This window comes from Mercenaria mercenaria, chromosome 7, assembly GCF_021730395.1.
Source record: "Mercenaria mercenaria strain notata chromosome 7, MADL_Memer_1, whole genome shotgun sequence".
Lineage (NCBI taxonomy): Eukaryota > Metazoa > Mollusca > Bivalvia > Venerida > Veneridae > Mercenaria > Mercenaria mercenaria.
Window position 1 is genome coordinate 34,582,816 of NC_069367.1, and position 26,757 is coordinate 34,609,572.

Here is a 26,757-nt window from a genome sequence, read left to right on the forward strand (position 1 = left end):
GAAATACAAAGCTCTTTCAGATTTAGTTGTGAATAGAATTGATTCGTAGAACTAAGGCGTGGAAGCATATATATCTGTTCAGTTTTAAGAAATAAAGATAAAAATTAAAAGATAGTGAAGAAAGACTGGTTATTCTTTCATTTTTGATATTGTCTGGATATCTTTCTAATGCGTTTAATCGTGTACTTAAATAACTGAAATGAAAAGGCAGGACAGTCACAGACAGACAAAGACTGATGGTAAAAGGCGGAAGTTAGAAATGGAAGTCAGCAAGTCTACGCCTGAAACCATTCTAGAAGAAGATAATGACAAAAAGGATACTGAGTTCACAAATGTTACGGGAACAACACTAGTGGTAGAGGATGACATAGAGACAGATGGTGAAAAGGAACCAGGAAACGACAAAACATGCCAGATATCCAGGTCAAGACCGAAGTTAGAAGATGGATTTGGCTTTGACACTATATATCCGAGACAGCTTCAAGAGCTACCGAGTGTGCCCAATGAGGTCCCACAAGATTATGCTGATATGAGTCCAAGAAAACTGACGACCGAACATAGAATGAAATTCTGTGGCATACCATTAAAAAGACAGGTACTGTTTAATTGTAAATAATAATTGATAGACATTTTAATTTCCTTCTGTCTACATCACACAAATGAGAGGCGCGCATTTGCTAGGAAAATTATTGCTCTTTTAATATAGCATGTACCTTACGAGATCTATTTAAATAAAACTATTACTGTTACTTAAAACTCCTCTGTTCTTTATAGTGCCAAGTTTTAGTCTTTGTATATTTGGTCATATATTTCTAATGACATTTCCACCTATAGTTGAATCGCATTTTAGTATATAGATGCAGTTTGATATATCATAAATAGTTGCATTGATTGTATATCAATTAATTAGAAAGCACATAAAATAGGCTAAGCGCGCAAATATGGAATTTAAGGACGTTTTAGGTGGTATAAGTACACTTAGACGGTATACAAAGTCTTAAATTTATTCGAATACAGTCAGCTTTACCAAACGATGAATTTACAAATGGCTTTGGAAATAAATCTAAACATAACGTGCACCGAACGGTTTCAGTAGTCAAGGAAAATACCAAAGGAACAATGGTCGAAACGGTATTATATGCTAATCATTACTATGTTTTGTGGCAGATCACATTTGTGTTTAAATTAATTTGGGCAATTGGAAGAAAGTATTTTACATAGATTGATTATTTTGCGGTTTGGGCTCTGCGGACTTGGGACGTAATCAGTCGCGATAGTACAAGACAGTTGTGTTTTTTTTGTAACGCAATGCCCTTTTCATTTACGATCAAACATATTTCTTAGAGATTTTTTATTCTGCTAAAATATGAAAAATCACTTGTCATAAAGCACATCAAATATCACTCTTAGCTGTTTTCTGCGGCCAATGGTGACTTTTCAGGAAAATTTTATGCTATTTGAAAGCAGCGTGACAATAAACATTTTAACCACTGAGTCGGTAAGTCATGCTTGTTGTTCAATAATCTAAATCACAATAGTCTTGCAAAACAAATTAATTTCAAATGTAATCTATCTTATAGAACGTTTGATTGCCATAAATACATGAAACTAACAAGGTTATTTTGTTGCAGGTTTTGTTAAAGGCTGAAATTCAGTTTAGTGCGTCTCAGCGGATGTCTGTAATGTTAATTATTGAAAACATAACCGTTTGTAACTGTCTAATAGTCAACCAATAAAAATGCGCATGAGATAAAAGTGATGATACTCAGCATGGGCAGGCCTGGATCCAGAAATGTTTTACGGGGGTGGGGAGCACCTGTGAAGAACAAAACCTTCACCGGCAAGGTGCATAGCGCCGAAAGAGGGTAGGTACTGGAGAGCTACTCTGTCCATATTGGACGGAAGAGTGGGGAGGTCTCCTCCCTCAATATTTGTTTTTAGATAAAGGTATGGAATAGTGCCCACTGGTGCATTTTATAAAAAACTGAGGTACTCGAAGGATACCCCACTACTGCAGGGGGTGTCAGAGGGATCTTCTCTTGGAAAATTTTGAAATACAGGTCTGGATGAAATGTGGTCTAAAATTTGATGTATACATGATAGGAGGGAGTATCGATGTCATGTTTAGGGTTCAGGGGGCTTTCTCACTTGAACATTTTGAAAAACAGGTATGAAAATGGTAGCCTCTGGTGAATATTTTTGGTCTAAATGTTGAGGTACTGAAGGGGTTCTCCCCTTATTTTTAGCGGTCAGGGAGCTCTTCCCCTTGAAAATTTTGAAATATAGATATGAAATGGTAGTCAATGGTGCATTTTTAGTCTACATTTTGAAAAAAAAATCTTTGCCAAAATGTAGTTTGATGCAACTTCGACGAGTATGGATCATTTCTCAGCCAACTTGGAAGTGGTGGGTGGGGTCTTTGATATGTATTTTATTTGATATTTTTATCCCAGATTTATATACCGACCATTTTATGATTAACGCGTTCAAAGACACTTTACATTCATTTACATTTTTTTCTTAAACGGATATTCATATTATAATAATGATGTACCGTTTCATTACAGAAACCAGATCAACATACGAAAATAACGATTCCCCACAAGTTTGCCGATAAATCCGAAGAAGATGACTTTGGAGCAACATTATGTACCTACAAATACGGAAAGAAATATTACCGACACTTCCTTGTGAAAATTGAACCAAATCAACCGGCTTCAGAAATGAAGATAAAGTAAATCTTTTTCTCTATTCCTTTTTTGTGTGTCCATGTATTACTTTTATATTGTATGCCCTGTATGTCAATAGGTTTCGTCTATGAACAATTTAAGAGAGTTCCCGCAAAGTCTAATTAAACTGGACACAATAAGCCATATAATATATAAATTTCAGACAGAGCCAAAATGTCCCTATTCAATAAAGACATATACAGTAATAAAGACAAAGGTCAAGTTGTTCAATACAAAAAATACACACAGAAACAACAACAAAAACACCAGGACACGTACACAACATAGAGAAGGTTAAAGGACACAATACATTAAAATAACAAAAGGTAACAGTGACCATAGCGTTAAAATAACATTTACTACATCGGGCAAAAGAGTATCACTAATCACTACAGAAACTACTGATCCAGTCACCGTAAGAAATATGCTGTACTTCGTATTCATATGAAGGTCATTAACCCATTATTATTATACCAGATTTATATAGCGCCCTTTTCATGATCAATTTCACATTCAAAGGCGCTTTACATAGTTCAAATGCAGCCACACAGGGCGCATAATTCATCCTCTACTAGTACAGACACAGAGCGATCTGACCAGAGGGACAGAGTGAGACAAAGCCCCCACGACAGAGAGATCAGAAATCAGATACAGGCTTGTCCGGCTAACTTAGCCTAGCTCGTTGCGAATAGACAGCCTGGTTCTTTAACGTGCCTAGTGTATAGCACTGATACACGCAAGGATTGCCTGGGTTCCTGACCAGTACACCTCAGTACACCATTACCCTGCTGAACTTATATAATGAATTGGTCCGTCTTTTAATTTGGACGTACCATTGACTGTTGAAAGAGGTACTTACCAGAATACTCATGACTGAATGGCGAACAGGGCAGACCATGATCGTACTGCATGGATGTGCATGCTTATCTTGGTCTGAACTGGTAGCAAAGACAGAATCACTTGCTGCTATCAGGCTAAGTGTTGATTAATCAATAATTTCTAATAGGTATTACAAAGCAATAACTAGGAACTTTTACATTCTTTTTTTTTACTTATGTTATGTATTATATATATAATGACGTACTTGTCTGTATCGAAATAAGATGTCTGTTTAGCTATCAATTTCATCATTACATTAAAATGAGTATTACATTATTCGTGTAGTTTGGGACAGGTTTTATAAAAATAAATAAATAAATTAAAAAAATAAAAACATTTGCTCTGTGCTTTATCTTAGACTCTTATGAAACCCATCAGCTTTATCTTAAAATTGTTGTCAGGTTATCACATGATTTTATGTGCAGTTTTACGGGTTTTGCGTTAAAGGTGATACAACTTGTCTGAAAACTAAATATCAAAGATAACTACATGAAAGGACTTCAATGGGGAACCTTGTGAAACAGATATTTTCTTTCGTTTCAAGAGATAATGATGAGCTTGTGTTGGTGAATGACTTGTTTGTTCCGAAACTGTCGCACACAGAAGTGTTGGGCTTGTTTCAACATGTCAAAGTAGAAGGGATAATACAGTTGATTTTGGTATTATCTTTTGATAATTAATTGATTTTTGGATAAATGAGAAATGTTAGAAAGGATTTATTACAGATTTACACTGCTGCAAAATTTCCATATGAATATAATTTTATATTAATGTTTTATATCATTTTCATAAAACGGATGGAGGAAGATAGGCAAGCTCAAATAATGTCAAACGTCCCTTCAAAGTAGTTTAGTTTATTCATAGTTTATTGCTAATACATACAGGTCTATATAATGCAGAGATAAATGGCAAATGCAAATTGATTTTACATTTACCGATCAACCAACCCGGTAAATTTATTTAATGTTTGAAACTATTTTTTGTCCAATGGCATTGCAGTATTTTTCAAATTATCGATAAATTTATTTTGGTTAGTCAACATTTAATTCCAGTCGTTTATTAACCCGGTAAGTCACAAACTATAGGCGGAGCTTATGTTTGTAAACCAAAAATAATTCTAAACTCTAAACCGGTTAGTGTTTATTAGTAAGCATTTATCAAATTATATTGGTCGCGCGACTGCACTGCACCAAACAAACTTAGTTTAATAAATGCTTACCAGTAAACACTAACCTATACTAAGTCCTGCTACTAAACATTTCAGGCTATTAGAAGAAAACTGTCTAAACAGAAATGGGAGTGGATACAGACCAGTGCTGTTCTACCTCCTGGAAATGAAAAAGGTATTTTTGGCATGAAGAGTTTCTTTCGTCTGATTTTATATGCTGAACATTGTTTCTCGTATTCTTTTATCCACTAACCATTATCAGTTTCTAATTTGTGTCATGAAAAATCAGCAAAATTGTTCGTAATATTATTTCAATTGTTGGAACTCCATTTGCTTTTGAAACTTCTGGGCAGCTTCCTTCAGATGCTTGTTTAAAGGTAACATTGTCTTCTACATGTGGAATTATCTACCTCATTATAACTACCGCTTGATCTTTTCAAGATGATCTTCCAGCAGTTACTGATTTACAGTACAAAGAGTTTGAAGGTGATAAACCAATTGAAAGACCAATTAGCAAACACCTTTATAAGATACCTGGCACTGCAAAGTATCTTGACATTCGTGATGGTAAAGTTCGGACAGGACTATTGAATGATGGTAATGACAGAAAAAGTATGTATGGTCATTTGGTCTTTTTAGATAATCTGTAAATTCAAATATAATTGTTTTATAATGCGTACGCATTATAAGACATTGTTTAGTTAGCCTTAAAAGCGTTGATATTTCATTTATATATACTCAGTAATATGTATTAAGGCTCAGAAATAAAAAAGTTTAATTTAATTTTAAGATTTCAGTTTCAGATTCCATATATTATTCAAATTAGATACCAAGAAATTAATTCTGATTGATTTTCATACGGAAATCATTCATTAAGTGAACTATCTAGGGTTTTAAATTTTTTTTTGAAATTACCGTAAATATATTTTGTTGAGTATAAAAGTGAAACCCAGCTTTTCGATAGTTTGACTTATCATCAATCATTAATGTAAAAAAGTTACATTCTTTATTTCAGTGATTATATGGAAGCGCACAAAGTTTTGGCCGGTTGACAGTGAAGGACATATAAACTTTGCAAGTACTCTTTGTGACGTGACAAAGCAGTGGTTCATTGCAATAGATCCGAATGGTCAAATAGTAGTACAAGTAAGCTGTGGTTTACTCTTTCGAAACATTGTGCTCAAGTTCATTTTATAAGAGGAGAAGTGATCTAGCGGTAGAGTTGTTGGCCGCTTAACCCGTTTGGGTCGATACGACTCTTTCTCCCCTTTCGTACGTAAAATCAGCTTATTTGAGCTTTCAACAGGGTAACAGTCTGAAACCAAAAGAAACAAGTGGCGAACATTTTAAATAAAACAACGATTATTTACATGATCCAATCTAGTATATTAGACTTAGTGCACTATTTACATATAGGGCCTATGTAATAAAAAAAGGATATTATTTAAACCTTTGCACTCGTTATTTCGCGGAATATTACTACGATCTTAAAGTCTTGCATTATTTCCGTCGCATCTTTCTTGACTTATAATCTCACTAAAGTATACGATCTTCATATATAAGGATCCTGTTATTTGCATTTAAAAGATATGATTTTAATCAGATCACAAATCTAATAACCTTTCCTATCTATGGCAAGGATGAAACACTATGAATACTTCTCAATAATACATAGGTTGTTAAAAACTTTTAGAATATTGTTAAATACATAGTTTGTGCCGAAAAACAACAATTCACAAATGCAAATTGCCACCGCAAACTTAAATTTTAAAACTTGAAGTGTTTGTATTTTTTTTTCAGTAATGTAAACATAGAGATAGTAAAAACGCTTAAATCTTTACCATAATGCTTTAAAACAAGAACGGAAATCTAAGAGGAATAGTCTTATTTCAAGAACGAAGCCCCGCCCCTTCCCCCCCCCCCTCCCCCCACACACCACCCCAGACAGAACGAAACTCTACAACAATTTATGTATGCGTTGACCTGCAAATAATTAACATGTTTTTCATATACTATTTATAATATCTTTTAAGTAAATAGAAACGTATTAGATAAAAAGACAAACAAAAACTAAAAGGACATAGTCGAGGGAATCTTCTTTGAAATATCCACTGCAAAGGCACCGCTAAGGAGTTTAGACCGCGTAATTGGTCACATCAAACCCCCAAAAATTATAGGTCGGTGTAAAAATTGTCGTCAGGGGAATGCATTGCATTAAAACAGAAAGAATAATAATGGTTTTTGCAAGGCTATACATTGTTCAAACCAGAAGAATCAACCACGCATAGATAAGATGCCTTTGCAGAACCAAATTAGAAAGATTAAGACCATTACAGTATGTTCTTTTTGCCCAGGTTTCCTAGTAGAAACTACTAGGGCCCCTGCTTACTTGTGAAGCAATCAACCTTATCATCATAGCAGTATAATTCCTGGCCCCTGTAGAGTTATGGGACAACAGGTCATCACAATAGTGATATAGTGTGATGTATTTGTATCTGGATCTTTTTGATCTGTACATGTATTGTTACAGCTTGAATCTATTACAAAAGGAAGTCTGTGTTTTTCACAATTCAATATTGTGAAATTTATTTCAAAAAGATGTGTTTGTTTAAAATTGTGGCAAATGAAATCTTCAAGTAAAATTATTATATATCGTAAGCATTTTGTATTTTCTAATTTAGCCCCGAGTTTGAAATTTTATATCATCTAAAAATAATATTATAAAGAGTACTAGATTTACATGAATTTCAATATTCTATTTCCTAATTAAACTGCATGACCTAAATCAAATGCATAGAGCATCACGTGGATTATTTAAAAAAAATGGAAATAAACATTCATGTGATAAAAGTCGTAATATGACAAAACCTTCAGTTTTAAAAGAAAGTCATTTTTTAGCCAAAATCTGGAGTCCAGTCCCTTTGAGAAAGCGATTTAGTTTTAACAGTGTTTCAGGTTCATTTATTGAAAAAAGTATTAAAGGCACTAACCTACAGATCTAACCGTTTATGATCTAACGTGTCATTATACAATTAAGGTCAAACAGTCAAAGTCAGATGAGCGAATTCTTTTAAAACCAGAGTTGTCACAGGAGTGACAAATTATACCCCCACATTATGGCCTTGTCACAGAACTAAGCCAATGTCAAGCCAAACTTGCTTGACCTTTGACCTACTGACCTCAAAATCAATACAAGCCATCTGCTAGTCATGATCAACATCCCTTTGAAGTTTCATGATCCTCGGTCTAAGCGTCCTCAAGTTATTGTCCGGAAAAGGTTTCAATGTTCCAGGTCACTCTGACCTTTGACCTTTGCAATTCGTAATTAATAGGAGTCATCTGCTGGTCATGACCAACCTCCCTAATAAGTTTTGTTATCCTATTACAAAGTGTTCTGAAATTATTGTCCGGAAACCGTTTTTAATGTTCCAGGTCACTGTGACCTTGACCTGTGACCCTTTGACCGCAAAATCATAAGGGGTCATCTGCTGGTCATAATCAACCTCCCTATCAATTTTCATGATCGTAAGCTCAAGCGATCTCAAGTTGTCATCCGGAAACCGTTTAACTATTTTGTGACATTGTGACCTTGATCTTTGACCTACTAGCCTCAAAGTCGAACTTGACCTGTATTTTATCATGAAGAAAAAATTATGATCCTAGACCCAAGCGTTCTCCAAGTTATCATCCGGAAACCATTTAACAGTTCCGAGTCACTGTGATCTTGTCCTTTGACCTACTGACCTCAAAGTAGAACTTGGCCTGCATTTAATGATAATACACCTGTGTACCAAAATATATGATCCTAGGTCTAAGCTTTCTCAAGTTATCATCCGGAAACTGTTAAACTGTTCAGTGTCACTGTGACCTTGACCTTTGACCTACCAACCTCAAAGTCAAACTTAACCTGCTTTGTATGATGATAGATTCGTGTACAAAAAATAATGATCCTAGACCCAAGCGTTTTCAAGTTATCATCTGGAAACCATTTAACTTTTCTTAGTCACTGTGAACTTGACCTTTGACTTACCGATCTCAAAGTCCAACTTGACCTGCATTTTAGGATGATACATCTGTGTACCAAAATATATGATCCTAGGTCCAAGCGTTCTCAAGTTATCATCCGGAAACCGTTTAACTGTTCAGGGTCACTTTGACCTTGACCTTTGACCTACTGACCTCAAAGTCGATCTTGACCTGTATTTTCTGATGTTACACCTGTTCACCAAAAATTATTTGAATCGGTCAAGCCTTTCAACAGTTAACATCCGGAAACCATACAACCAACAGACCGACCGACCGACCGACCGACCGACAAGCTCACTCCTATATACCCCCACCCCAAACTTCGTTTTGTGGGGGTATAATTAAGAATAAATATCCTTATGATTCACATCATTTATGGAGTTTACATGATTTTGAAGAAAAAACATTTATCTTTAATTTAGATGTTCCTGTTTTGAAATTTTTGATATTGAGATGTACCAATAAATTTTTATTTATAACTTAATTGTTCAGCGAAATATAGTACAGTCCAACTATGTTCAAATGCTCCAACTTGCTCGGCCGTGTACCAGGTTGGACACGATTAATTCTGCTTTTGCGACCAGTGTAGATCATGATCAGCCTGCATATTCGTGCCGTCTAATCATGATCTGCACTGTTCGCCATTCAGCCAGTATATTTTTGGTAAACATCCCTTTTAACAGTTAATGGTATTGTTCTAATTGAAAGATGGACAAGTTCATTATATAAATTTAGCAGTGTAAGGGTTAAAAGATTTGCTTCGATAGATGATGTAATAATGTCGTATTGTAGTGCTTCAAAACAGTTCCATTAGCTTGAACATGCTTGGCATCCGCGTAAAATATGACGGTATATACTGCTGTGTCAAAAGTGTAAATGCGTCACAAACCAGCACAAAATGATATTCGTGTACACAAATGTAACAGAACATATAAAAAGAGAAATAACAGAAAAAATAACACGCCAAACTATGTATTTCAGGCCGTACCATTTCATTTCAAACCACAGTTTGTGGTTCCCTTATCTTCCCTTTCCTCACTTTTTAAACTCGAAACTCACTTTTAAAATTTAACTCGAATCTCACTTTTTAAACTCGAAACTCACTTTTAAAATTTAACTCGAATCTCACTTTTTAAACTCGAAACTCACTTTTTTAAAAATTAAGTCGAATCTCACTTTTTTTACTCGAAACTCTCTTTTTTTTTTTAACTCGAAACTCTCTTTTTTTTTTTTTTAACTCGAAACTCTCTTTTTTACTCGAAAATCACTACTCGAAAAATAGAAATGCTCATTAGCGATATAGGATCATCATAACCCTCTTGTTTACAAAATGATGTCCCTCTTTTAACACCACAATTTTTGGTTAAGTTTGTGTATGTAAGCTGGCTTATCAGTACTCGCTAATGGGAATGGATTGAAACTTCATACACTTGTTCACTGTGATGATCTGACATGCAATTCACAGGTTTCATACTTCAACTTTGCATTTTCATAAAATTAAGCCCCTTTTTCGACTTTTATATTTATTCAGTTGACAAAGTTGTAGAATGAAGCGTGTATGTCCTCTGACGGCTCTTGTTATTGATACATAGTTAGCAGAATGATTGTAACACTAAGTAGATGCCATCCAAATTAATTGCCTTATTTTTCAGTTCACTTAGAGATAATCATCTTTAAGATATGAAAGTGCTTTCTTTGCATTGTTTTAAAGAAACGAAAGTACTAGTAATATTCAAATTACTGAACTTAGCGCAAATATTGGTTAAAAAAACAATAATTACCGGTATGTTGTTAGTACCAGGTAGATAAATGGTTTATAGCGGTGGAAAAACAATTCATGAGGTAATAGTTTGTACTGTTTTTCAAGGAATTTGTTTAATTTTTCAAGGTTTCTTTTGAAGAGTTTTACTTCAGTTTAGACTACAATTTAATGTATGCGCTTGTGAACATGTAAAAAATATTAAAGTCTTCTTGTAAAACAATACATTAGATAAGGGGTTTCACATTCATACATTTTCGTATGTTTTTATTGAAAAGGGGAAACCTGGGTCAATTCGCCATTTTCACAATAGATACACTACTTATTTGGCAGATGTGAAATAAGTACATGTACTTGTTAAAGGACGCGGCTAGAAGAAGCTGCATAAAAGTTTTGGGTATTTGATCTTTTCAAGGAAAAATAAGTTTTCAAATACCACTTGTAATTGGTCTCCATTAAAAGTTCATTAACATTAAGTCACTGTTAAATTTTCATTGGAAGGTAGGTACATTTTCTTACGGGTGGTGATCAAATATTCATGCATTAAGGTTTGCATTAGACAGTTACATATTTTGTGTGTTTTTGTTTGACATATAACACTGACACAAAAATTTGATGATTTTCCATGGTACTAGAGAAAGACCCCAGGTACCCCTCCACGCATGGTATTAAAGGAAGACCCTAGGTGCCCCACCATGGATGGTACTAGAGAAAGACCCCATGTGTCCCTCCATGCATGGTACCAAAGGAAGACCCCAGGTGCCCCTCCATGCATGGTATTAAAGGAAGACCCCAAGGTGCCCCACTATGGATGATACTAAAGGAAGGCCCTAGGAGTCCCTCATGCATGGTATTAGAAGAAGACCCCAGGTGCCCCTCCATGCATCGTACTAGAGAAAGACCCCAGGTGCCCCATCATGAATGGTACTAGAGAAAGACCCCAGGTGCCCCACCATGGATGGTACTGGAGAAAGACCCCAGGTGTCCCTCCATGTATGGTACCAGAGGAAGACCCCAGGTGCCCCTCCATGCACGGTACCAGAGGAATACCCCAGGTGCCCTTCCATGCACGGTACCGGAGGAAGACCCCAGGTGCCCCTCCATGCACGGTACCAGAGGAATACACCTGGTGCCCCTCCATGCATGGTACCAGAGGAATACCCCAGGTGCCCCTCCATGCATGGTACCAGAGGAAGACCCCAGGTTCCCCTCCATGCATGGTACCAGAGGAATACCCCAGGTGCCCCGCCATGCATGGTACCAGAGGAAGACCCCAGGTGTCCCTCCATGCATGGTACTAAAGGAAGACTCCAGGTGCCTCACCATGCATGGTACTAAAGGAAGACCCCAGGTGCCCCTCTATGCATGGTACCAGAGAAAGACCCCAGGTTCCCCTCCATTTCATTTCAAACCACAGTTTGTGGTTTCCTTATCTTCCCTTAACTCACTTTTTTTACTCGAAACTCACTTTTTAACTCGAAACTCACTACTCGAAAAAAAGAAGAAATCCTCAAATTTATTCGAGCTAAAGGTAGTTCGAATCAACTGAATTTCAAATATAATTAAGTAAGACTTACTAGAGAAACATGATGTACTGCACATCTTACTAAGCAATTGACTTAAGAAAGTATGGAAATGCTATGAATTACAGTTTTATGCTTATTCAAAAGCAATCACATTAATTGTATACCATATGGAGATAGAGGTTTTATAAGGACCATAGGTGGAGTTCAAGAGTATAGCAGGCTGAGTTCGTGCAAATGAAGTTGAATGTACTATGAAACTTTATACCATGCACTCAAAGCTTTATATTCATAAAACCTTTTTTTTATATTTTCTACAGCTATAATGTCATAACTTTATGCTGCCTTCAGATAAATTTATGATTTTATGATTACTTTTAAAAACGGTGATGTGTTCATAAAGAATAAAACAAAATCAAGAAATTCAAGTATTTTTCATGCATTTGGCTTAACATTCTGTACTCAGACAGATGGAAAACAAAAGTATATCATTGTTGGAATCTTTCAACCAGTGAATAGATAAATTATAAAATCATGTATCTGGTCAGTCTTATTTTTTCAAATAGGATAGCCATGCAGTGGTTTCTTAGACCATAGTTAGGTGAGGCAGGAAGAATTAACCACTGCTCGGATGCCAAATAAAGCGCATACCCTTCACAAACTAGTCTTCGTATTAAATGTTTGCAGCTCATAGCGGTAAAAGTCTATCATAGTAGTGATATATCCTCACTATTAGTGCTGATTCGGGTATGTTAATTTAATGCAGTATTAGTCCGGAACAGAAACGGTTCGTCAGTCTTGAGTTGCAGTCGTCATAACCCTGGATACATTCACAGGTCCAGAAAAGATGGCACAAACCTAACGATGCTTGGAAGAAAACACCTACTCATTTGGCACCTATTAACACACCAACAATGCCTTTCAAAAACTTGGATTTATCTAATTCTGAGTTAATTTAAACAGAATGATTAATTTGATTAAACGCCAGTTTCTATACAATGACATATTCAGTGGCAATGTACAAAAAAATTACAAGTAATAAAACATTTTTAAAAACAATTGTGATTACAAACCTGCCCTGAGGCCGTTTACACCTGTTGCTAAAATACAGTCTCTAAAGCCTCACATGGTACGGCCAACGTTCCAAACTCCTGGTAATGGTGCACACTTATTATTGTAAAAAAGAAAAACTACACACTGCACTACCGTACCATAGGCCTGTACAGACAAGTGCATAATAATAATAATTAATAATAAAAAAACTTTGAAATTACATGTTGAATGTAAAACTTTTTAACAGTTTTAAAGCTATTCACGTAAACAATTATCAAAACAAAAATAAAACAATGCACAAGTCTCTGAATTACAGTTTTAGATTTTTTTTGTAATGTATACAGTGATTTACTTTTTGCATAGTTTCTAACGGTAGTTCATTCGCAGTTTTAGGACCAATAGTAAGAAATTTCTATCATTGATTGCTTGCACTTGTTTAATGAGAAAACTAAAAGACATTCAGAATGTATTTGACAGATCTAAACTTGTCTACTAGAACATACTCTAAAGAATTAGTTAAAACATGTTGCTTCCATTGAGACAGTATACATGAAGAAAATAGAGTTTTTACATGCAGAAACATCTGATCTATGATTGATCTTTTCAGATGTTACGATAGTATAACGTTGATTGGTGAAATGTATTTCAGAATTGTTTGGCTAACTATATAGAAATCAATGAAAACGCTAGAAAATATAATAGGTTATTATAACAGTAGTTCGACTGGGATGCTGTATTCGATTCCTATCCGGCTTGCAAATCCACGAGGCCGAATACCCAAAATTCCAATCTGGCTACTGTAGGACCTTTTCATATACCCTTACTTTTTGTTTTTTAATTTGAACAAATCTTCATAGCTTGATAAATCTATAAATGGAACTAGTGACGTTTTAGTCGCTATTTATGAACTGTCAGTGCATGCATTGGGAATGAAAGTTGATTCCGACAGTGTACATCCGAAAAGTAAAAAACGGAATTTAAAAGGTACTATACGATTTTTCTGCTGTCATAAATGTAAAATACAGGCGATTTTTACAGAATTATATAGGTTATAATAAATAATTCATTGTTCTTCTGGGCAGATTATTATATACTACTCATTTGTACTTTAAATACAAAAAAGCGCTTGTTTCATGTAATTTTTTTAATATAAGGCACTTTCTTTAATTCTGGTTATTACACCAAATAACTATTATTATCATTAATTTATTCGAGTTTGTGATAGCCGTAACATTGTTTGGCTGATAGTTCAGGCAAGATATTAATTATAAGAAATTGTTGATTGATTATGTTCAAAGTCTACCGGATTGTGCAGAACTGCGACGGAAGATAAGTATTTGTCTTACAATATGCGAAAAAGTAACCTTTTGCTCTGGCCGTGCTTTGAAAGCGTGGCCTGTTTATTAGTCGTGCATATTCGTTGGCGCCTTATTTGGTAATGAAAAGTTAGTATGTTATTTACGCGCCGTAGCTATGAGAGTGTGTCGTTATTAGTAGGGCAACATTTTGTTGAATGTCTTATTTCTGTGTTGTGAGATCCTTAGCTGCAGGTACATCATCAATGAATGATTATTATATTTTGATAAATGGTGTTGTTTTAAAAACGACAGTGATTCTGTCTTTTTTTATTTTTGACGTATGCTTGAAAGCACTGACCATTTTTAATTTAGTTGTGTTGTGAAATAAATTTTATTTTTCTAGATCAATCTGTAATCTATTAATGTTCTATTCAGATGTTGTGATCAGTGTTACGTTGTTTGGTGGATGTGTATTTCAGAAGCTGATTGGCTAACTAAGAACAACAATGAAGTATACATTTCTACTGTATGGAGTCGCTTCAATTTAGCGAAAGCACTGGTTGTTGCATTGTGTTTGTACGGTTAAGTGTTGCCTGTGTAAGCTCAATGTTGCTAAGAAAGTTTTTTACGTTTTGTTTGATATTTTCAGATAGTGTGCATGTTGTAGCTTAATGAAGATAGTAAGACGGATATGTAATTTATATAAGACTTGGTGAGAACTGCAATGAAAGATAAGTATACTTTTTAGAATATCGAGCTATGTCCTGAGAAAAATGGTTATTTTACTTCAGCTGTTATGTGAAAGCGGTGGATGTTTGGAAAAAATGAACGTTTACTTGGATAGTGCTGTTAAAGCGTGCGCTGTATTGAAAAAAATGACCCTATTTGGTCGTGCTGTGAAAGCATTTGCTGTTTATTTCAGTCGTGCATTATGGTGTTGACTGTCTTTTGAAGGCCTTGTCTATGTTACATTTACTTTTGGCTGTGCTGTGTTTAATTTGGTTAGCGCTATGAAAACGTTGAATATTTCTAAACGAATCGTTTGAATTTATCACACTACAATTACCTTCTTTGTTTAGCTTGATTGAAATGCTGTTAAATACTAAGACCTGTATCCTACATTTATTGTTTGTTGTTCATGGAATTAATGGATAAATGATTTACTTACGACAGAGAGTGAGTAAGTGAAATTATTCACGTTTTCCATAGTCTGCCAAATATTTTTGTCTCCAGTTCCCGGGTAATTATTTTACCACGTATTCTTCTTGCAATTCACGTTTTCTCATGTTTTCAGTGCAATATTTAAGTGATTTTTAACTGATAATTCTTACTCAAGGTTGAATATTTGACAACATAACAAGTATTTTGATAATTTGATTATTTGTTTATTATCTCCCACCCATCCTTACAGGCATGCCCAGTTTCTTGATAGTTATCGCTGATTATTCGGATATTAAAGGCAGATTTACATTTTGCATTTGACTTGACTGTGAATTAAACAAGAGTATTCATTTAGTGCTACCGTGATTCCTCAGGCCAGACACTACATCTCCTTTAAGTTGATAAAAAATAAAGTCCACAATAACACATCTTAAATGTATATACATATATTTTGTGGGTTTTAGGCATTAACCGCTTCTTGATAGTTATTAATTATTTTCGTTTATGTCGTGTTGGGCGACCTGTGGTTTTCCACCTTTTTATTTTAGTACTGACTTAGTAGTCGTGCATTATTAGAACATTAAAGGCAGATATACATTTATCATTTTAATATAAGATTATTTGGATTCTTCATGCCAGACTCAGTACCTACAATTAGTTGTGAATAATTGATTTACTCACGACATAGAGTGAGTAAATTGCATTGATTGAATACTTAGTAATATTGTTTACGATAACATTTTTATGTTCTATTACAAAGGAAATAAACAATGTCAGAAACTAGCAGCGTATCGTTTCGAAAGGGCAAACGTAAAGTGTCTACTTTTCTATAAGTTTTGAAATCTGTATTTTATCTCTAAAACTTCCAAGTTTTAATATACAATAACTGGCTGTATCAGGTTAGTGGGCAAGAGTTGTTGTCAAGAACCTACTTAACTTAATATTACCAGCTTTTGTAAATTATGCATTTTAACCTTTAAATGCACTTTTGCAGCAAATATTTACCAGTTGCAGCTGCAAACATATCAGGGATGCAGATATCCTTTCGACGGCCAACACATTCTTGGCATACGTACAGAAAATGACGTCAGATGACCTTCAGCTTTCCCAGAACTAAAGAAAATGAAAGTACACATGCTAATTTCCATTGATCGATTGCCAGGGTTCACGCACAGGGGTCACCCCATCATAATGTACGCGCGTGGACTTTATTTTGCTAATGAGGATTCACTTTTCAGCACTTTATAACGAATTGAAAATAACTGGGGTTTAGCACGACATGTCAGCTTTTTATCTATGAAAAGATATTTGCACTCAGAATAAACACAAATCCGACAGGGGTCCGTAACGGAGCAAGGGTACATAGAGATTTTTGGAACTTCGTCAAATCGATAAAAGGTCCTTTTTGATTTTGTCTAAAAGTGTCAGTATATGCCTCGGATGTCAGATAGTTCCGTATTAGAGAGCTGTAGACCTAGACATTTCAGAAATATTTTCAAAATGAATCTCGTGTAATAAATGTTGATTCGACGGAAGCGTGAAAGGGCCATCATACGCTAATACGTTTTATTACGTCACGGCCTCGGAAATGATATCTCGACATGTTTTCTATAGTATACACTGTAATCGATTCAAGGCACTGTTTTCTAAGAATAAATTTAGAAATAAACATTGAGCTTGTAACATGCTTCATTTCAAAACAGCATGATTATAAAAAAAGGTCACAGACGGCTGAAATTGGTACTATACAAAACAAAAAGAAGATCCTTTGGAAACATTAAACCCAACAATGCAAAATAATGGCAGACTCGCTTTAATTGAGCCTGTTCATGAGAAAAAATCGCTTAAGAAACAATCGTTGAACCCCTTAGCTTCGGCTAAAGTGGAATACTATTTTATAAGTACCAATATCCTAAATTACCAATGTAAAAATTCCGTAGCCTTACGAAGGTTTAATTTAAGGTTTGATTTATGTGCGTTGTTTGTGTGCTGGTTATTAAAACAAGGAAAAAATAATGGACAAAACGATAACTCAGTCAGCCTTAAAGGTTATATAACAAACTCCGCTGAGTAATAAAAATATCATATGATAAGTCAAAGCAGAAAAATGATCTGAGATACAAAATTGAGTATCGTGCTTTTGTAAACTATTACGTCAAGGTATAAGGGATAAATAACTCATTTTCATTGCTGTGAAATTATCCATCTTGTCATTTGGGAATAGTTTGCTTTCATTAACACCTCAAAGGTAATGTAAGGATGCTATCTAGCCTTGATGCCGATTAAAGCGAAAGCGATGATCTAGTGCTTTATGTGTCGGCCACGGAATCATAGGGTTAGTGGGTTTGAGCCGACCTGGGGTCACGACCACACCTCATATGGCATAAGTACTGGGTACAAATGATCTTGCAGCTTTAACATTTATAATAATAATAATAATAATAATAATAATAAATATATTAAGGCGGTAAACAAATAACTATCTAATTATGGTAGTGTGTCGACAGTTGTCACTAATTATCGGCATGTGTTGAAAACCAAACTGAAACAGGGGCGGTTAATGCTAGGGGTCCGCTATGTATAGAGTGCGGGGTATCTTGAAAGACACAGAGTCTGGAGATCCAGTTACTGGACCTGTAGCAACTGCCCAGCAAAAACTCTGAGAAATCAAAACTCCCCATAGAGGTGTTTTCATTAAACCATCTGGAATTTTTGGGCTCACCCATAACCCTTCGATAACGTAGGTTATACTCGACCAAACAGCTTTCCCTGCCGATATCAAGTCTGATATATCTTTAATATCTTCGATATTAGTGACATCAAAATTAAATATATCTTTTCAAATCGAAAAAAGTATGTTTCCAACAAAAAAATTCAAAACTTATCAAATATGTTATATATATATATATCGTACAAATAAAAACTCGCCTGTGAGCAGAGTACTGGGACTCAAAGGAAGAAAGAGGTTGTGACCAGAAATAAGTGTTCAGCACATGACTTTCTGAAAATGATCAAAATGGTCACAGAGCGATTTTATGTAAATTGCATTCGAATGTCTGCACAACTACATGTAGATATAATCAGGAAGAAAGAAAGACAATGTAATTGGTAAACACACTAAAACATGGATCTTTACTGATAACTGTTTGAATACAAGGATTGAAAAACAAGTGCAAAAAATTTCAGTCTGATTCATTCATTTTTTTAAAAATATATTTCGATCGCTTTCTGCTTTCAGATATAAAATACGTACTAAAGAGAACAAGTTATTGACCCGAAATTTAAAACTTCTTACTGGTGTGATAAGAACCTTCAATGTAAAATCTACTCCTGGTCCACTGGCGCCAGATCAGAAAGAAATGCCCCTGTACATGTTATACCCTACCCCTAGGTATTCTATAAGAACCATGGTCGTGAACGGGAAAATATACTAACCCATTTCAATCGCGTATTTCATATCTAAAACACGCAGTTCAGTAAATGTGTACTATTGATATTAAACAAGTGGTAATTTATCTTCCGTTGTGTACCGGTCACATTTTTTCAATAGTTCTTATCTTAGAAAAACAACGTGTAGTTTACAGTTTTTTCACAGGTACACAAAAAACTTGCTTGAACTTCCCTGGTGAAGTTCCGTTCTAGATTATAGACACACTCTGATTGGCTGATGTGAAAATGTATGTCAGTCGTCATTTTACTACACGTGTACGCTAAAATGTTTATATGCAGGATAAATGTGCAAAATGAATTAAATAAACAGAATAGATGTATAACTATGTATGATTTCAAATTCAAAACCATATACAAGATGAATTTCATTCATCATTTCGAGTCTTATCGTAAAACTGTGAATATATTGCATTCTGTTTTTGTTTGTTTACATTTCGCTTAACATGTGCACACTGTCGTGACCTCTAGACCGGATGTTCATTAGGGAAGTTCACGCAAGTTTTTTTTGTAACGTTGACTAAAGCATAAAATATACGGAGCATCTCTGCAATATGGAATATTGAGACAAGGTGACTGGTGCACAATTGAAGATAAATTATCGCTTGTTTAATATCAGTAGTACACATTTACTGACCTGCGTGTTTTAGGTATGAATTACGCGATTGAAATGGGTTAGTATATTTTCCCGTTCATGACCATGGTTCTTATAGAATACCTAGGGGTAGGGTGTAACACGTTACGGAGGCATTTTCTTTCTGATCTGGTGCCAGTGTCCTGGTCTATATAATTATATATATCGGTCGTTTTTCGGTCACCCGATACGTACATGATCTCGGAAATATAAAACTCAAACCCGTATTTTACAGGATTAGCCGATCTTGCACGCTTTTAACGTGGGGTATTGCAAATTTATGACTTATATCTTCGATTAAATCATTCTAATTAGTCAATCCAATTTATTAAGTAGTAATTTTGAAATAGACACAAATGGACACCATATTTTGTAGCAGAAGGTATATGCTAACAAAGAAATGTGCGTGGACATGCGAACATTTTATCAAGATAAGCGCGTTCTTAAAACAATAATCAAGTGTTACAGTGTATAGACTTGAACTAACTACACTAAATATCGAAATATGTACTGAAAGCATTGATATAATATTCTGTTGGATTTATCTATATAACTACATGAAAAAAAGGATTTCTATTTAAGGACAGGTAATATGCAAATTTATTTCGCTAAAAACGTAGTGCTCAGCTTTTAAGTAATTAGGACTAAACTTGATAATATTCAATTTATCATGGACATAAAAGAAAAACCAAACAATTTTGTGTGTGTGCCAATTGATTCTCATGTTAAATAAATGGCTTAACGTATTTACGCAGTTTATTTGTACTTTGAATCATGAGCTGTAAAAGAATCTTTTTCGTTTCCAGTTTGGGATACGATGTTAGACTGTTTAATATATGCTTATTCCATGGGGACATTTATAGAAAAAAAACAATGATTTTGCATTTCAAGAAGATTACAATGTTTTATCAAGATGTATTGCGGACTAATACTACAGATAATAGACTATTTTGAAGATAACGTTTGTAAAAAATGAATGAACATGTTGCTAGTTTCGGTTTCGATTAGCTTTCAAAGTATCATCATTCCCGTATTTTCCCACACTTCCCCAGATGAAATAAAGAATGATGTGAACAATACTTTGCACAGGCACGTATAAACTGATAACATATGCGTGCATTAAGATCATTTCTGTGGCTCAATATACTACGCATTACGAAATTACAAATGAGCTGTAACTTAAAATACAAAACACTGTTCCAGTTTCAGTTTTGAAATCAATTGGTTCTTTATGCGTAGAAGAATTTATTCCAATTTATTTTCCATAAATGCAAAAAGTAAATAAAAGCTTAGAAAAGCAGATAGAAAAGACTGGTTACTTCTTTCATTTTCGATAAATAACTTCCAGATTGTTTATTATTGTTTATCTTGCTTATCTTCCTTGTTGTAAAAGTCAAATCTCACTTGAAGATATTTTTTGTAAGATATTCAACGTAATATTAGGATACAATTACACGGGATGAAATAACTTCTGAATATATTTATTATTCACATAACTGTACACTTTAGATTACTGAAATGAAAAGGCAGGACAGACAGGCAGACATTGGAGGTAAAAGACAGAAGTTAGAAATGGAAGTCAGCAAGTCTACGCCTGAAATCATTCGAGAAGAAGATAATGACGACAGTGAAACTGATGAGTTTACAGAAGTTACAGTAACAACACAAATGGAAGATGATGACTTAGAGACAGATGGTGTAAAGGAAGCAGGCACCAACAAAACATATCAGATATCCAGTTCATGTTTAAGATATAATGATGGTACAAGACCGAAGTTAGAAGATGGATTTGGCTTTGGCAAAGAAACCTTTCAGTACAGGATTCCTTCAAGTGGCCATCCTAAACCAAAGAAAGATCGAAGGGTCAACACAGTTAGTAAGGCCAGTGTAACTAAAAAGCACAGAGAGGAAACTTCACACTTTCATGCAAATACTCCAGCTGCAAACAACGTTTCACCAGAACGTGAAAAGAAGCACAAAGTTAATCCGTGTAACACAAATAACACAGAAAATAAGACTGCAGGTCATTGTAAAACCAACTCTGAAAATAAAGCAGATATACCTGAAATGGACACTATATATACGAAACAGCTTCAAGAGTGGAAACTGCCGAGCGTACCAAATGAGGTCCCACAAGATTATGCTGACATGAGTCCAAGAAAACTGCCGACCGAACAAAGAGTGAAATACTGCGGCATGTCATTAAAAAGACAGGTATTGTAACTTCAAGTGTATATATTAATAGATAGATAGAATGTTTTCTATGTCCTTCTGTTAATGTTTGTATTGATAGTATATTAATTCATTAGAAATTACATTTTATTTAAAACACAGCAAGATGCTCAGGGTGCATGCGCAAAAAAATGAAACCATTTGGACATTTGAGGTGTAAGTAAACATAAGACAGCATAGGAAATCTAAACTTCTTACAAACACAGTGCACAATTACATCAAGAGATAAATTTGCTAATGGTTTTGGAAATAAACTTTATCCATTATGTAACGCAATGCCGTTTTTTTTCCTTCACGATCAAACACGTGCCTTAGGGATTTCTATTCTGCTAAGATATAAAATATCAATTGTAAAGCACTTCAAATATCACTCGTCGGTATTTTCTGCAGCAAATAATGACTTTTCAGCAAAATTGTAAGTTATTTGTAAACCGCGTGACAAACTAAAGTTGGAATTCTTAGTCTAATCTAAACATCATAGTCTTGCAAAACAAAGTAATTTTAATGGAATCATTTTTGTTGGCTTTAACGTCGCACCAACAATATAGGTCATATGGCAACTTTCCAGCCTTGATGGTAGCGGAAGACCCCAGGTGCCCCTCCTACCTTCCGTAAGTCAGCTGGATGGCTTCCTCATATCAAGAATTTAATGAGTAAGGCTCGAACTCACATCTGTTAGTGGCGAGTGATCCGATGGCAGCGACCTTAACCACACGGTCACGGATTAGGCTGAGGCTATCCGCACGACGGTCGTGCCGGTAATTTTCTTCATATCCGCACGACCGTCGTGCGGATTTTTTTCGTTATTACCGTCGTGCGGATAAGGATACTAATCGGCACGACCGTCGTGCGAATAAGAAAAATAATCGAACCGATCGTCGTGGCGATAGACACTTCCAACGGTTTAATGGAATCTATCTTATTAAATGTTTGATTGCAGCAAATGCACGAAATCAACAAGGTTATTTTGTTGCAGGTTTTGTTAAAGGCTGAAACTTGTTGGGGTGTTAACTTAACAAAAGGTGCATTCTAGAAATTGTCAAAAAATCGGTACTATGGAGATCTGATAAGCACGGAAAAAACTTCAGAAAAGCTTTTCTAAATTTGACATATGTACATGTTGAATAACTTATGTCTGATTTGTTGAATTAAAAACAAAATGAAAAGAATTATAACACAAAAAAAGGTATAATAATGAACTAATTAAGGTATGCAGATATAAGCTTCCTTTGCATTATTTTGATTTTCTCTTCTGTAGTTGATGGTATGTAATATTATCATTTGTTATAGTGCTTTTTTAATATCCAATTAATGTATATTGATTTAATATCTTAAACAACGAACATGCTGCTAATAGTGTTTTAACTTGCATATACCTCACGCCAAAAATAGAAACGCTATCGAAACACCTGTCGTGCGGATAAGGATACTAATTGGCACGACCCTTGTGCGAATAAGAAATATGATCTCTCCGATCGCCGTGGCGATAGACACTTCCCACGGTTTATTGGAATCTATCTTAGGTAGCAGGGTACACTTAGAGTCGAATATTTTGGGCACAATCAGGCTTACATGTAGCGAATCGCAATATTGCACTTCCCTAATAAGCAGATTCAGGGTGGCCATTTTATAAATTGCGTGCATGTTTTGTGCTTTGAATAAATGGCAAGATCAGGACTCTAATACAAGAATACAGAAAGTAATCAAAACGGAAGTTTTACATAAATCATTAAAAATAGCATGCCAAAATCATCAATTTTGCACCTTTTGATCAGCCTGCAATGATCCCGCTGCAGGAACAATGCCCAGTTTTATTGCATTTCTCCATTTAATAGTCCCTACTGAACTACAGGATATAAACGGAATGGGGGCCCATCCAGCTCGTTTTTTTCACAAAATAGCGGAAAAGTTCCAGAGTACCAATCAACAAGCACGGAACCCTTCCGTGACTTGAATTTCCCGCGCCAAGGTGACTCACCGATTCATACAAAGCTAGCAGCAGTTAGTTTTACAACTTACATCAGAATTTTACATGTATCGGCTGTTTAAATTTTCTAAAGAATTAACATCATTTTCTCTCACCTTAATTTACAGACATCCAAAATCACGAAGTTCTAATTATAACAAATATTGACGGGGACCAAAATTCGAAGTGTACCCTGCTACCTTATATAATGGGCCAATTCGTTTCACTTTTACGGCGTACGCCGTTTCGCCGCGTGCAACCAGCGTTCGTTTGGCTTCCCTGCACTGCCCTGGTCTATCCAGCGTACGCCGATGTGCGCCGGTCTTGCGAGATAGGCAAACCGGCAAATCATATATTTTCGCGATATAAAATCGGATAAACATTTGGAAATTTGGGTTAGTACCAGTAAATGTAGAAACATACTGCAAGAACTTTTTGCTAACTTATTTGGGACAGGCAACAAGAGAAAATCATAATAAACTGGAAATTTATTTATTTGTATTTGCAGCTCACGTGGCCGGCGTATGCCGAAACGTTCGTTTATCTATAATCCGGCGAGAATTTTTTTCTTGCCGCTCTCATGCGCATGAGATAAAAAGATTATAATAAGCATTTGCTTTTTAAATATTATCATAATACCGGATTTATATAGCGCCTTTTTATGATAATCACGTTCAAGGGGGCGCTTTACATTGATTCAAATTTCGTCAAACACAATATTCATATTATAATAATAACGTACAGTTTTATTACAGAAACCAGATCAACAGACGAAAATTCTGATTCCCCACAAGTACGCCGATAAACCTGAAGGTGATGACTTTGGAGCGGCGTTATGTACCTACATAGACCACTTGGAATACGGAAAGATATATTACCGACATTTCTTTGAGAAAGTTGAGCCAGCTCAGCCGGCTTCAGAAATGAAGATAAAGTATATCTATTTCGCTATTCTAAGCTTTATTTTGCGTGTTTATGTAACAATCTTGTTTTGTTTGCCCTGTATGTCGATGAGTTTCGTCTATGAACGATTTAACAGAGTTTCAGCTATGTCTAATTGAACTGGACAGAATAGACCATCTAATTTATAATGTCAGACAGAACGAAAATGTCCATGTTAAATACAGACATACACAATATTATAGAATAAGGTCAAAGTGCTTAATACAAAAACAACCCCACAGAAACTTCAACAACCAAAAACCTGGAAACGTACACAACATACAGAACACTAAAGGACACAATGTATGAAAAGGTTAAAATGATCTTAGCATGTAAATAACATTTGCTACATCGGGCAAAAGCATATCACTAACCATTGCAGAAATTACAAATGAAGTCATCCTAAGAAATATATTGTACTTCGTATTCATACGAAGTTTATAAATTAATCAATAATTTCAAATATATATCACAAGGCAATAACTAGGAACTTTTACACTCTTTTGCGACTTTTGTTATGTATTATAATGATGACGTACTTGTCTGTATCGTAATAATATGTCACTTTTAATCAAGGAATAAAATGCAAGGTACTAGTAGTCGTCACAGTTTGAGGAGAAGTCTTCCAAATAGACACTGAATATTCGGCTATCTCATTTTTGATATCTATTTGTTTGTTTAGCCACCAGTGTTATCATTCGAATGAGTGTTTCATTAAGACATGTTTAATAAAAAACACGAGCTTTATCTTCAATTCTGACAAAAACCATCAGTTATCTGAAAATTTTCGTCAGGTTCTAACACAACATAGAATTACCAAATTGTTTCTAAGTACAGGTTAACGATTTTTGCTTTAAAGGTGATATAACTTGCCTTAAAATTAAATATAAAAAATAACTGCATAAAAAGACTTTGATGGAGCATTTTCTCTTTGGTCCAGTAAGCCTTGTGAAACAGAGATTGTCCTTTGTTTCCAGAGATGATGATGAACTTGTGTCGGTGAATGACTTCTTTGTTCCGGTTTTGCCACATACAGAAGTGTTGAACTTATTTCATCATGTTAAAGTAGATGGGAAAACGCGGTTGTCTTTGGTAAACTTTTTCAAGATATAAATGATTTTTGAATAAATGAGAAACTGTAACAATTGAATTCATTAAGAAAAAATATTAAAGATTTTCACAGCTGCAAATTCAATATGAATGTAATTCTATACTAATATATTTTCGTAAAACTGATGGAGGAAGGTAGGCAAGCACAAGTAATGTCAAACGTCCCTTCAAAGTAGGTTAGTTTATTTATAGTTTATTGCTTATACAATACAGAGACAAAAAGAAAAAGCAAACTGATTTCACATTTACAGATCGACCATCCCAATAAATTAATTTAGTGTTGCTGATAAACATTTCAGGTTATAAGAAGGAAGTTGTCTAAACAGAAATGGGAATGGATAGAGACCAGTGCTGTTCTAGCTCCGGAAAAAGAGAAAAGTATTTTTGACTTTAAGATTTTTATATCCTGATTTTAAATAAACTTAACTTTGCTTTTCGTATGTTTTTCTCCACTGCCCATTATCAATTTCTAATTTGTGTCATCAATATTCAGCAAAATTGTTTCTAATATTATTTTACTATTGCGTAGATTTCTGTTGCCCTTCAAACGTCTGGCAATTTTCAGCACATGCTTGTTAAAAGATAACTTTGTCTTCTTCACGTGGAATTATCTACCTCAGTATGACAACCGCTTGATCCTTTTTTTTTCAAGACCCTCCAGCAGTTACCGATTTATGGTATAATGAAGTTGAAGGTGATAAACCGATTGAAAGACCAATGAGCAAACAACTTTATAAAATACCCGGCACTGTAAAGTATATAGAAATCCGTGATGGTAAAGTTCAGATTGGCATAATGAATGATGGGAATAACAGAACAAGTACGTATGG

General features: G+C 34.9%; 2 protein-coding genes across 8 annotated transcripts in view; both read left to right on the forward strand.

Moving 5' to 3' along the window:
• LOC123554446 (uncharacterized) lies at positions 1-14,929 on the forward strand. The gene is made up of 9 exons (XM_053547098.1): positions 1-595; positions 2,568-2,734; positions 4,153-4,267; positions 4,873-4,951; positions 5,218-5,388; positions 5,792-5,922; positions 12,772-12,831; positions 13,995-14,121; positions 14,871-14,929. Exons 1-9 carry the CDS (start codon positions 200-202, stop codon positions 14,927-14,929), a joined length of 1,305 nt encoding a protein of 434 aa, XP_053403073.1. The 5' UTR covers positions 1-199.
• LOC123554444 (uncharacterized) overlaps positions 14,787-26,757 on the forward strand; it is a 16,127-nt gene continuing 4,156 nt past the window's right edge. Inside the window, exons 1-7 of one of the 7 annotated variants that reach the window (XM_045344600.2) lie at positions 14,794-16,724; positions 20,054-20,264; positions 21,187-21,891; positions 24,631-24,809; positions 25,795-25,909; positions 26,227-26,305; positions 26,580-26,747. In XM_045344600.2, the coding sequence (XP_045200535.2) occupies positions 21,196-21,891; positions 24,631-24,809; positions 25,795-25,909; positions 26,227-26,305; positions 26,580-26,747 (1,237 nt within the window). In that variant the 5' untranslated portion in view covers positions 14,794-16,724; positions 20,054-20,264; positions 21,187-21,195. The other 6 variants (XM_045344596.2, XM_045344598.2, XM_045344601.2 and 3 more) reach the window with 6 other exon arrangements.